The sequence below is a fragment of the Phoenix dactylifera genome, chromosome 8 (genome assembly GCF_009389715.1).
Source record: "Phoenix dactylifera cultivar Barhee BC4 chromosome 8, palm_55x_up_171113_PBpolish2nd_filt_p, whole genome shotgun sequence".
NCBI lineage: Eukaryota > Viridiplantae > Streptophyta > Magnoliopsida > Arecales > Arecaceae > Phoenix > Phoenix dactylifera.
The window spans coordinates 17,687,428-17,700,729 of NC_052399.1; the positions used below are offsets into that span (position 1 = coordinate 17,687,428).

General features: G+C 38.3%; 2 protein-coding genes across 2 annotated transcripts; one reads left to right on the plus strand and one right to left on the minus strand.

Annotated features, from left to right (window-relative positions):
• The first annotated feature begins 1,360 nt into the window (after nt 1-1,360).
• Nucleotides 1,361-2,314, plus strand: LOC103710881 (late embryogenesis abundant protein Lea14-A). The gene is made up of 2 exons (XM_008796799.4): nt 1,361-1,666; nt 1,737-2,314. Exons 1-2 carry the CDS (start codon nt 1,461-1,463, stop codon nt 1,984-1,986), a joined length of 456 nt encoding a protein of 151 aa, XP_008795021.2. The 5' UTR covers nt 1,361-1,460; the 3' UTR covers nt 1,987-2,314.
• A 380-nt stretch (nt 2,315-2,694) lies between these two features.
• Nucleotides 2,695-13,302, minus strand: LOC103710880 (serine/threonine-protein phosphatase PP1). The gene is made up of 4 exons (XM_008796797.4): nt 12,744-13,302; nt 5,057-5,616; nt 4,473-4,685; nt 2,695-3,048 (listed from the first exon to the last, which is right to left on the minus strand). The coding sequence occupies exons 1-4, from the start codon at nt 12,925-12,927 to the stop codon at nt 3,034-3,036; spliced, it is 972 nt and encodes a 323-aa protein (XP_008795019.1). The 5' UTR covers nt 12,928-13,302; the 3' UTR covers nt 2,695-3,033.

Here is a 13,302-nt window from a genome sequence, read left to right on the forward strand (position 1 = left end):
CCCTGGTAACGAGTGGGCAACCTCTTTTATTAGTTTCTTAAATTCACTTAGGGTATATCTAGTGGCAAGGAAATATACAGAAAATAAAAAAAAAATAAACTAATTTATAAAATAAATCCTGAAATGCAGCGACAAACTTTCTAAGCTGGGTTTTGGGCAACTTCCAGGCCTGGCATGCCCGCCTTAGCCGAGGTCGATCCATTGTCCATTGATGGTCCGATACTCCGATCCACCCAAGTTGAAATATTACAGTACTTCAATATTTTCACACCGTAAACTCCGAATTAATCTCAACATATGAATCCATATATGGATATATATATTTTACTCAAAGACTTGCTGCTATACTAAGTTGGATCCCGTATCAATACTATATATCCTGTGTCGTCTTATAGCAAGTAAACCTTTACGTATTTGTCAAATGCATTAGATATTCAAGCCTTGGATGGTGGATTTTTACGCCATTTTTATAGTCACATAATATTTTCTTTGTTCATGTGTCTGGGACCAAATGCTCTCACGGTAGAAGCACGAGACAATGTGGCCTTAGGACTCCGTCACATGCCACAAGCATAATTGCCTTTGTATATTGAATTTTCTACCAGAAGACGCAAGCAATGCACTGCAAGAAAGATGAATGATTATGATTAAAAAAAAAGGTACGTACATGGCATGCATGAAGAACATTGATGGTTTTAAAAATATTTTTTTTTGTAATTTTACTCTGTCTTCAGCTAAGGGTTTGTGAATACCATCATAATATATACCATGCCATGCCACATACGTGGAGGAGTACGTAGATTACTAAAATCATGGAGCTTCCTCTATCCAGCATATACGTACGAGACTCGAATAAAAGAAAGAGAAGAATTCTGTCGACCATTGATCCATAACAGCTCTGGGCCAACTCCCCATGCAACCTGCGCATCCCACGCGTATGACATCATGCATGAAGAACATTGATGGTTTTAAAAATATTTTTTTTGTAATTTTACTTTGTCTTCAGCTCCTTGTTTGTGAATATCATCATAATATATACCATGCCATGCCACATACGTGGAGGAGTACGTAGACTACTAAAATCATGGAGCTTCCTCCATCCAGCAACCAGCATATACGGGACTCGAATAAAAGAAAGAGAAGAATTCGATCCATATCAGCTCTGGGCCAACTCCCGATGCAACCTGCGCATCCCACGCGTATGACATCAAGAACACGCGTCGGAACGATGGCCTTAAACTCGCCTCCCACTTGGACCGATTCAACTGGTGCTGGAGAGCACGCGTCCGTCTTACGTCCACGAAGCACTCCGGGCGGTGACAGATGCCAATAAAGCCGTAGAAACTCTTCAGCCTTCAGTCCCTCGTTCATCTATAAATCAAATCCACGGTCCTCCAGAGAAATAACGGGCAGAATATATAGAAGCAGCACAAGGGCTGGTGGACAAGGCAAAGGAATTCATGGCGCAGCTGGTGGACAAGGCAAAGGAGTTCGTAGCTGACAAAATCGCCCATGTCAAGAAGCCGGAGGCGAGCCTCACCGACGTGTCCATCAAGCACGTCAGTAGGGACTCGGCCAACTTCATCGGTCAGCTCGTCGTGGACAACCCCTACGGCCACGCCATCCCCATCTGCGAGATCTCTTACTCCCTCAAAAGCGCCGGCAGGTACGTTGCCTAGTAATTCCGGCCCTGTGGAATTTTTCCTGCTTTTGGAGTGATGGTTGCGTGTTTGCAGGGAGATAGCGTCGGGGACGATGCCAGACCCGGGGTCGATCGCGGCGAAGGAGACGACGAAGCTGGACATCCCGCTCAGGGTGCCGTATGACTTCTTGATGAGCATCATGAAGGATGTTGGGAGGGACTGGGACGTCGACTACGAGATGCAGGTGGGACTCACCGTGGATCTCCCCATCGTCGGCAACTTGACGCTGCCGGTGTCCAAGAAGGGCGAGTTGAAGCTCCCTACCCTTTCCGATGTATTCTAGTTCTCTTGCTGTCATGTTAGGTGTAACGAATAAATTAAGTATTGTGTTTTTTTTTTTTTTTTTTGCTAATACTGCTGGTGTGGTTAGCCACGAGCTCTGTTGGCTTTTCTAAACAAATGCTTAGCCTAGACAATTCCTTCATCACTTATCATCATCCAGATGAAACATTGGTCACCGGCTGCAACCCTCTGGATCCAACTGATGCTCATAGCCGAGTCATCTACTAGGATGATTAAACTAGCTTGTAGCACCCAGTATTGTATTTTGGAGCTGTAACTTTTTTTTTTGGAAAGAAAACAGGTGAAATCTATCTTATTAGTTCGTTCCACTTTCCTGTGAATTATTATGCTCTTTAGTTCTTTCAATCTTTGTGCAATTCTCGAAAACTCAAAAACCCTTAAGGTAGGATCGAATCCTATCCCTCAACTTCATCAAACTCTTCGATTTATCTCATATACTCCTTGATTGATTAAATCCACAAATTGTGTGTGGGTTGACACAAGCAAATATCAAAACCTCCTCGAGTAACACATCCGAGGGCACAACCTATGCACTGGTGACCAAGGTATCTGTAGAGGCTGCATGATAGAATGATAACCAGGTAGGGATCCTATCAAAGCCTGATTAGCTCAAAGAACTCGTGCCTATCAATGGTGCAATATATTCAAATGCAATGCCAAAACTAACTAATAAAATTAGAACAAGTCATAAAGAAACTGCGAGTTTAATAAAGCAAGCTTCAGGCATCAGGAACATTGGCTCAGCTGTCAGCTTGATAAACACCAATTTGATGTGTTGCATATCAGGGATTGAACGTGTAAATACAACCAGAACATTAGAGTACAGTTGGTAATAATGATAGTAGAGCTTTCAAAATAACTTTACACATTCAGGACTTTGCTTAGGCTAGTTAGCACAGCATGCAAATCTCAGCTTCCTGTTCAATCCTGATGCCTGGACTTGCTGGTAAACTAGGTGAAGCTATGTCTGATATCCCAGAAACCTTCCAAAGGACCGAAATATAAGATCCACTCGTGGTAACACCTGCTAACCTTTTCCACCCTGATAAAGCCAAACATAATATCAGTATGAGATTCAACAAGTCTGTTGGCAATGAGCAACTAAGATATTGCAAAGGGCTTTTCCCTTTCTCTTTTTAACTATAGCGTTGAATTTATATTGTGCCAAAAAAACAGATGGTGGTAAAGTTGGTGCATATGGCATACATGCAGCCTTCTGTAGCAAATATTGCAGATGCCTTCACTTATTTTAAGGGAATCAATTAGACTAAGAAGAAATGTGGGAGATAAATTGAAGATATAGCGGCAGCAAACAAAATGAGATGGCATGGGAATGGGCCATGGATAGTTGAGAAGGCCTCGGTACAAGAAATAGTATGTATTTGTATCAGCTGTCAGAAATAAATTCGACTCCACTCCAGTACATGCAAAGGAGTTGGGCAGAAGATCTGACAAAGCTGGTGACAAAATAAATAACTGTCAATAAGAATGAACGACAAATTATTCATGAAGCCACCCCATAAAAAGTAGAAAAAGAGGGTGAGGTTTGTGCTTATATACAGATGAGATTTTCAACAATGAATCAGCAAGAGGTCAATAGAAATGCAATGTCAAAATTTTCAATTGCAAATAATTTGGAAAGTGCTAAGTAGATCATCTTAATTACTCAGGGGAGGATAGTTGAGATCAGAATTAAGGTTTCCATGGGATACATCCACCCTGGCCCTTAATAATTTGATATCTACAGGGAACATTTCCACAATGAAAACAATGGTCCGAAACAAGAGGAATCAACATCAGCAAAGATGATTTGCATGTGTTGCTAGAATCCAAGTTAGTTGAAACGTTCAGAGCCTGAAGAAAAAGCTGCAGCTGATACGAGTAATAAATAATCAGAAGTGGCAGCGACAGAAGTCAAGCGGACACACTAAATACGAACTTTAAAAGTGAACCAAAACAAAAGAGAGCATAAATGGCCAGACAGAAAAAAATGAATTCAAGGTTCCCATCTCGGTACCAGACCCCATGCATGTACCATCATATTACAGTGTCTGTATATGGTACAGTATGAGAAGGCACGACATACTGTAGGGTATGAGACTGCATACTGGTTCAATATTGGTATGATACGGTACGTCCGATATGGTACGATACGAACCAGTACGGTGAACCTTGAATAAATTACTTTACATTGTTGTATTTTAAAATGCAAACTAATAAAAAATGAGAAGAAAAACCTTTTTTTTTTCTTTTTTTCTCTTTTTTTGAAAGAAGAGCATCAGTTGCAATTGAGCTCCTTTCCCATGAAAACATGTTATAAATTTATATTACCTCAAAATGAATAGAATAAGAATATTTACTTTTATATAAAAACACAAGTCCAAGTAACTCATGAGATAGTACTTGTTATACAAAAAATGCAAACTTGCAATAGATATCTTGCTCATGCAGTGTATAGTTGATTACCTTTCTAGGAGGTGTTCCTGGTTTCATTAAATTGTTCCCAAAACCGATCTTCCCTTTCTTATCAGATGGTTTAAGAATTTGAAATGAACATGTCAAAGTATCATCCACGCTCATCATAGCACCGGCATTATCAAACTCCCCACAATAATTTGGGGCCGAGAATATGGTAACCAGCTGGCGTTTTGCAAAGAACTCATAACCATCTTCTACAACCTGCCCAAACTGATATATCAGATGAATGCACTCAGAAAAAGGAAGATCAATTTGCTCAAGAGACCCAACTTTGGAAGGAAGTTGTTAGATATAATAGAGAGGAGATAGTTTTGTCTAGTCTACTTGCCTAGGAGGAAACAAGAAATATCATTTCTTAACTTGGTGTATGATATGCAGCAGAACCTAAATCCAGTGGTTTATCATTTGCTTTGTTTAGCCATCACCTCAAAGTAAAAGAAAGAGGCAATATACCAGTATACTTATCTTATTCAAATCTTCAGCATTATTCTGGTGTAAAAACTAAAAGCTGGGTCAATCAATTAGTCAATAAATAAATGCCCCGATTGATGTTTTCAGATACCACCACTAACCTGATGGGCTCGGCAAATGAGATCTAGGTCATGCTTCTGAAGGAACTCAGCTACCTTGTCAGGCCCAAAAGTGTAAGAGACTCCTCGGTCATTTTCCCCCCAGCCTTCAATATCTTTGTCAGGGTCTGACCATAATAAGTCACAAAGGAGACCTTGATCTGGTACATCCACCGGACGAGCAATATTTCGAATCTGATCCAAGTTCTTTAAATCAGGAGACAAACCCCCATGCATGCAGAGGATCTTCTCGTCAATAAGTGCAGCCACAGGTAGGCAGTTGAAACAATCAGTAAAAACCTTCCATAAGCGAACATTGAACCTCCTCTTGCATTCATCATAGAACCCATATATACGATTAATGGAAGCACACTCATGGTTGCCCCGCAGAAGAAAGAAGTTTTCAGGGTACTTTATTTTGTAAGCAAGAAGGAGGCATATAGTTTCTATACTTTGTTTACCACGATCAACATAGTCCCCAAGGAACAAATAATTTGCCTCTGGCGGGAACCCACCATATTCGAATAGTCGAAGAAGATCAGAATATTGACCATGAATGTCTCCTGCCAGCGAGAAAATAAGCAATTTGGAGATTCAACTAAATAATTTAAAATTGATGTTAACTAGAAGACACATAAGCATCATATCAAAAGCATTTAAACATGAAGATATCAATCCCTATTAAGGAAATCAATGTTACCGAAGTGTTAAAAAAAAAAAGACGAAAAATTTAATTAGTCTACTCTATATGTTAACAGAATTGTTGAGAACTGGTAACCCATTGTTTTTCCTTCAAATATTGTTCAATACCTAAAATGCCATTCAGCTTAATGACCTGGTCATGATGGTTGGGGCATGGATCCAACCCTCATAACCACCCACCATCAGGAAAAGATAAGCAAAAACATACTTTTGCATAACATCAATTTGATCATCAGAGCTTATTCCTTGTAAACATAAAGAAAAAATGTTGTTTAAATACCTACTTGAGCAGACATCTTCAAATGTAAACCAATAGAGGATACAAAAATAAATAGCTCACTTGTAGAATATCCAATACCAAGCAATTCAGTTTTCGTTTGGGTTAGATGATACAATTTGTTATTTAATGGAAGATACAAAATGAGAAAATAATGATATATTGAACTACAAGACTGAAAGATTACCATCCAGACATTATACATAAGGAATCTTACCCAAACTATTTATAGCCCACAGTATATGGTCATTATCAACTTTTTTGGGTAACTATTCTATTTATCCAATCCTCTACCACGCTAAGAAGGTTTAAAATCCTTCAACTACATAATGCATGTTTATCTCACACACAAACATGGCAACGGAACCCATATCATCTTCACTAATTTCATTGTCTATGATGAGAACAGAAATGTGACTGTACTCAAAGCTGCTGACTGCTCCCACAACCCATGAATATAACATAAGCATACTTTATAGTTCCATGCAAAAACAATGTAAACGCCAGCAATTACAATGGTTCATAAGTTACTAATGATAATAAAATTTTACACCTTTATGCCGTATCCATGACTAACATTTTCCCTCAACCCACAATAACTTCAAATATCAAAGGTATCACGTTTCTAGAAAGGTTGCACCCACATAAGCCAGAAGAACTAAGGAGCCAGACTTTCATCTTCACAAATCCATCCAGCAACATTTTGATTATAACATGAACACCATTAATTTTATCGGTCAAAACACAGGTTAACTGTGTGTTTGTACCACCAGTAGAGGTAGATAAGATATTGCTAGTCCACTACCATATGCCCCAAAAAAATCAACATAGAAACAAGAGAATTAGAACCAGAAGCAGTCCCAATCAATATAATAAAAGTTTGAGATTCTTTTCCTAAATGATCATTCTTAGAATCTCCTCCTGGGAGCATGACTTAAATTATATAATTCATCGGTAAACCTTCTCACAATTTAACTAAATTTGGAGGGCAGTGGATTGCCCAAAAAGCATCCTCTAATGCTGAACATGAGCACATCTTCAATGCGGGGTTGGTAAATGGCTTTTAGAGCTTATCTATGTAAAAAACGAAAAAGTCTATACTCTTCCAAATGTTGATTTCATGCACCAAGAAAACAAAAAGGGCATGTTTCCATGTCTGAAGTAGTATTTGAACACAAACTTGATAATACTACAAGAGAGAAAGAAGATCAACCTGATAAAAAATTCATCAAGAATCAATGCAACTGAATTTTTAAATAAACCAAAGAAGTCAAACCACTACTCACAAATAAGACATATTCTGTATGCTCCAGACGGTCAAACAACCAAAAGAATAAAAGTTTGAGGTCAACTAAAGGCTAGAAAGACTTTACAAAGGAGGAGCAGGAGGAGGAGGAGAAGAAAGATTAGAAAGCTACAAAAACAGGAATAAGGAAAGAGAGTGCGAGCAAAAAATTGAAGGGATAGGGACAATATGTGCCAGTTGTTTCCGTGGTGGTTGTTTTCTGGCTTCTTCAAATTGAGAAAAGTGAAGCAAGATCAAAAGAAAGAAGAGGTGAAAGATTTCTATTCAAGCCTCCATTAAACAAACTTCAAAAGTTCAAAGCACGTGATTTTGTAATTTCAAACAATCCATGCACATCCATGCAACGCTAGTTAAATTGAGAATCATCCACCAATTAAGTTCAAATCATCATTTCTCAAGACTTTTGTCCACGCAAGTTTACTTCTTTGCTTTCTCTTTCATCCATGCTATCTTGAAATTAACCTTTCCTTTCCACCTAAGACTACAAGGTGACATCAGTCAGTAAATGTGGGAACATTAAGATTTTCACTTCAGAAATTGAAAGTACCCAATCATCCACATTCCTTCTCTTCACTTAAAAGTGGGCCCAAGTAAGCAATGTGGAAGTTCAGATTTTGCTCTCCCCTTGAATACTGTGCATGTCAACACATGCTTCCATATCCCTTCCCCTACACCCCCCTCTTCCCCAAATAAATAAACAAACAAATAAGAAGGAAGAAAAATGCAAACTTTCCATAAATATTTCCTCAATGTAACTCAAGAACATCAACCTTTGGATATGATACCAACTTAAAGCATCTAATGGAGTGCCAAAGTATATTGATTTCCACCAATAAAGATTTTTCTATAAAGGAAATTGTAATAATCATTTGAAAGCTAAGAGATGAAGGTATTCAAGACTATGCTTTAAGTTTCTTCTAGTTAGTCACCAAGTACATTTTCTTTACTTAGATTAGAATTAGAAATAACAAGATAGGGAACTAGAGGAAGTGAATAAAATATTTTTAGCTTAGGCCTCTAAATTTTGTCATACAATTCTTTAAAAAGGTTCCACGAGTTTTACACAATATAACACCTTATGGTTCTTCAGTGTTCAAATATCAAAATATCTACCTAAAACATTAGCAGTAAGCCTTGATCCTATATATACAGGGTCAAGGTTCAAAGTACAGCAAACAAAGTTTGATAATGTTATCTTAATGGGAAAGATATAACCAAGCAAGGCAATTTTAGGAAGACAGGCCTACCATGAACTTGGGAGGGTAAGGAAAATCTATGGCCCTGCAACTTATAAGCAATCCTTTACAACATCTTAGACAATATGGGAATATAAGGTAGCTCTAATACAGGGATTTCCAATAATATGCAAAGAACAAGTTATGAGCCTAGATGCAAATCAAAACTCAATCCTGAGAATGATTGCTAAAAGACCTTCCAAATTTTTGAAGAAAAATTTCTTTTTTGTGTCTTGTCCCTGGAGGCAAATGTAATATGGTTTTATACCAATGTGAAGAAGAACAAACTTTGAAAGGAAGGAGAGACAAAATCAGACAACAATAAAATAAAAGAAATACACTAATTTCTGATGGTGTCTGGTTGGAAGAGGTGATTTAATTTTGTCTGGTTGGAAGTGGAGCATGAGGTTATAAGCCATAGGCTCCACATACCAAGGACTTCTAAAACATTCTTAACTCTTAAGTAAGAAAAAAAAACATCTTATGATCTTTTTTGTTTTTAAGCTATTAGTTATTATTAAAAAGCTACATGAGCCTTTATCATGGCAAATGTGTCCACAATTTTCCTTTTAAATAATTGAAACAAACAGCCACATTTTTTCACTGAAACCTACTAAGGCCTCCAAAATTAAATCAATTTCATCTAATGTGCCAAGACTGCCTATTACCTCCCAACCCAATAACTGCTCCCCCCGCATCCCCTCTCTAATTTTCATGCTTTCCATGCCAGCATGTCCACAGAAAGCTCCCTGTCAACCACCAACTAGCAAAAGACTCTGTAACAATCATTATTGCTAACCTGGCATTAATGCCTAATTCTAATGCATGAGATGATGGTAGTGGCAATGGGCAAGGGAGACAATTCCAATGCATGTAAAGATTTTAAAAAAAACATAAGGGAAGTAGAATCTTGAGGCAAACGGGTAGTTAAGGTACTTGATTAGCAATAAAAGTTGTTTCTAAAATTTGGTCTAAAACTAAAGGGGACATAGGCCAGGACATGATGACAGTGGCTTTCAGAAAAAACCAAAATAAATAAGAAAGGATGCATTTCTAATCATAGTTCTTGAACTGCATAGAAGTTTGTTAAAAAAATTTATGCTAATTAGAATTATCCATATAAATATCCTACCAGCCATCGATATAAAGGTTATTAAGAACCAAGAATTTTGAAAACACATCAAGCACTGCTCCAAAGCCCAATAAATTGTCCCCACAAAGGAAAGATTCGTTAGCAACTTAGCATATTCTCATGCTTTCTAAAATAGAAAAATTTATTCCCATAAAGCTGTTTTAAAATTGAACTTCCTCATGCCGTCTGATTTGACTTTGACTCCTTCAAATACACTTTTTGAAAAGATTACAATCCAGGTCCGCAATCTCAGTATCGGTTACCATATCGATACCTTATCGGTTCGATACGGTACGGTATGGTACATCTTTGTATCGAAATAGTTTTTAGACCATTTTCTCAATTTTTATCTCGGTGTGCCTCGATACAGACCAGTACAGATCTTGGTACGCCTCGGTGGGCTTGTACCGACTTGAAGGTAAATTTCGTACCGGTTATCCCCCAGTACAGTATGGTACGCCCCGTACCAGGCGGTACGGCAGACTATAGTTACAATGACAGCAACAACCATGCAATTAATAATACCTAATAAATGTAGGTGGGCTAAACTAATTGGTGGCTAACCATTGTATTCAAAACCTAAAAAGTAAGTCTCTGATCCAATCAACGGTGCAAATATAGGTACTAAAACCCATCCCAGTTTTGCCCTAGGATGGTACAATACCGTGCATCTGTATGATTGGGATGGATCAAGATTGTCATAATTAATAAGAATGAAAAGCAACAGGTGTGCAACTGGTACAATCCGTATGGATTGTCTGTATGGAGTATGGACCAATACAATCAGAATGACATGGATTGGTACATACCAATCCAACCAACTTTCGCATCCTAGGGTCCGTCTGCATACTGTTTGGCCATCGGATGGTATGGAACCAGTAGTACCATCCTATTATGCTAGTTTTGAAACATTAGATCTAAATTATTAAAACATCCTCCTTAATATAAAATCACCAAAATATGAAATGTAACACATAAGAATCAAGTGTAATAGTTCCAGCTAATTATTTCACTAGGACGACTTATTCTATATTCTTGTTTGATTACAAAGACTATGCATATACCTCCATTTAAAAAAAAATGGCTCCAACAAGGAAAAAAACACTAAAAACATGACTATCAAAATCCATGAACTACAGCTTGATAGTTTGTCTAGTCACGTGGAAAAGGAATAAAAGGTCCACCTATATACCTTTGAGTGACTTTAATACCATAAGGAAACAAAAAAGTCCTAGGCCTTATATCGAGAATAGTTTTGCAAATTCTTCTAATTTTGATTTGTCATGATTCTGTCGTGACCCCCAAAGGGTCATTTCTCTCTACGAAACTTCAATGCTTAACCATGCTCTCAAGAAGCCTCATCCCTTTGAAGTGCACAAACGTCCAAACCTATAACTTGTTCCAACTTTTCTTACATTGTCATGTACAAATGTGCAATAAAATAGGTGATTCATTCAAGGATTTATCAGCTATATTTGAATAACTCTGAGAAGTAGCACAACATAACAGTTCAAGCTTCTATCAAGCAAGTGTTTGATTGAGCAGCTTGCTATAGGCATCACATATAGATAATTACAAAGTGGTCCTCATTCATTCCAATGTTTACAATTCCAAAACTGAATAGAATGTTCCTCAAAACATGCTTCTCCCAAGAATATTACCATACTCAAAATCTTTGCCCAGCAAATGGGGTCCTTTGAGGATCACAACTCTAAGTTAGTGATGATCCACCATAATAAGCAGATTTTTATAGTCCACTGTTAACTCGGCATCAAATTTCAAGAATTATTGTTAACTTCATTGCCAAGGCAATGTTAGAAAAGGAGCGAGGGTATTTTAAATTCCTGTAGATTTGGAAAGAGTCAAGACGGAGAGCAAAGGTCACAAGGTTTGATATACTAAATTGCATCCATCTGTCAAGCATAGCCATAAGCCTCGAAGTAATAAATTGCACTACAAGTTAAAGAAAATGATTTTTAAAAAATGCATATTTGATATCGAATTGACCAACTATATACTATGCCTATTTGGCCATATGAGTAATTTTGGCTGCACCATGAGTCATAAATTCCCCTGCAATCCAGCAATTAAAGCGTACATCTAATCAATGCCAATACCATATAAACATCCAAAAAATGCTTCTACAAAAAAAAAAACTGATTTGTATCACTTACAGAATGAAATAATATAAAGTGAATGTTGACCAAACTTTGATACTGATGATGTATGCCAATAATGTCCTTGCAAAATAACCAATATAATCCTTGAACGAATCCTAAATATAAGCTCATAAAGAAAACCAATGATTACCCCAAAAGGGGTAAACTAACAACCATGCACTAAGGCCCTGATCCAGAGTGAGAAACAACTGACTTGGTTAATTGAATGTTACACTAATACCATGAGTCATATTGTCATATATTCCAGAAACAGTCAATCTTCTGAGCGTAAGCGAAGTATGACCATTACCAAAAGGTAAAAAGATATTTATAACATGCATGTGTGTCAGATAACAAACAAAATTTTACCAGAAAAACAATGAAATGGAATATCAAATTGGTCTTTGGGATGGTAAAAATTAAAATTTGGCAGGCCATTAGAAAACAGGTATATGGTTATGTGAAGTTTATCAATTTATGATCAAACTAAAACTCATAAGTTGAGCAATGCGCATGTTGTCATTAGCCAATCATAGATCAACAAGGATGACTATAAGTTCTGTGATACTTGGACGTGTTGCTACGAGCCAAATTTAATGCTCCGCTCTCCATATTTTGATGTTTTTAGCATCCAGGTTGAGTTTTTTCCCTATTAATACAACTAATCTATCTTGAAATCCGTGAAATATCACTCCCAAAGCCAAAAGCGCCTCCAAACGTAAGGAGGAAGCGAACCCATAGTATCATTTCCATATGAACTGAACAGATGCCCGCCAGGGAGTAACACAGCTAAAATCTAGGATCCTTTCAATCCCAAAACCACTCAGCATGCAGAGAAGAGGAGAAAACGAAAAATATGAGAGCTTTAGCCGTTTTTACCACAAATCTTGATCGGCGCTTCGAGTTCCAAGAGATTAGGCTGGCTGACAAAGATCTCCTTCGAAGCAAGACACAGCTGCCTGATCTCCGCCTCCGTCAACTGGACCGGCCGCACCGTCCGCCCGTTCCTCGCGTCAAGAAGCCGCCGTATGATATCATCCAACAATCCCTCATCCATCGGCATCACCCTCCCCCTCCACCAACCTCGCCTCCCCTCTTCTCCAAACCCTAGAAGCACTAGAACTCCTCCTACCCTCCTCCGATCGACCGAAGGGCAGAAAGGCAAAAAAGCAAGGAGAACCAAGAAAAGGAGGGCTGTACTTGGATTTTTCTATGGCGGTCCCCTTGTCGCTCACTCGCTTTCGCTCTCTGATAAGCTTTGCCGCATCTTCTTGAAGGAAGCAGTGGGCGTGGAGGCGACGCTCTCGCTTGGCTGGCTTCCCGCCGCGGTCCAAAAGAACGGAAGTTCTCTTTAATCTTATTATCTATATTCTTTTCGGAGCCCTAGATGGCGCCCCTGGTACCTCTTCTCGCTCCCCCCATGACGCGTGCCGTTCGA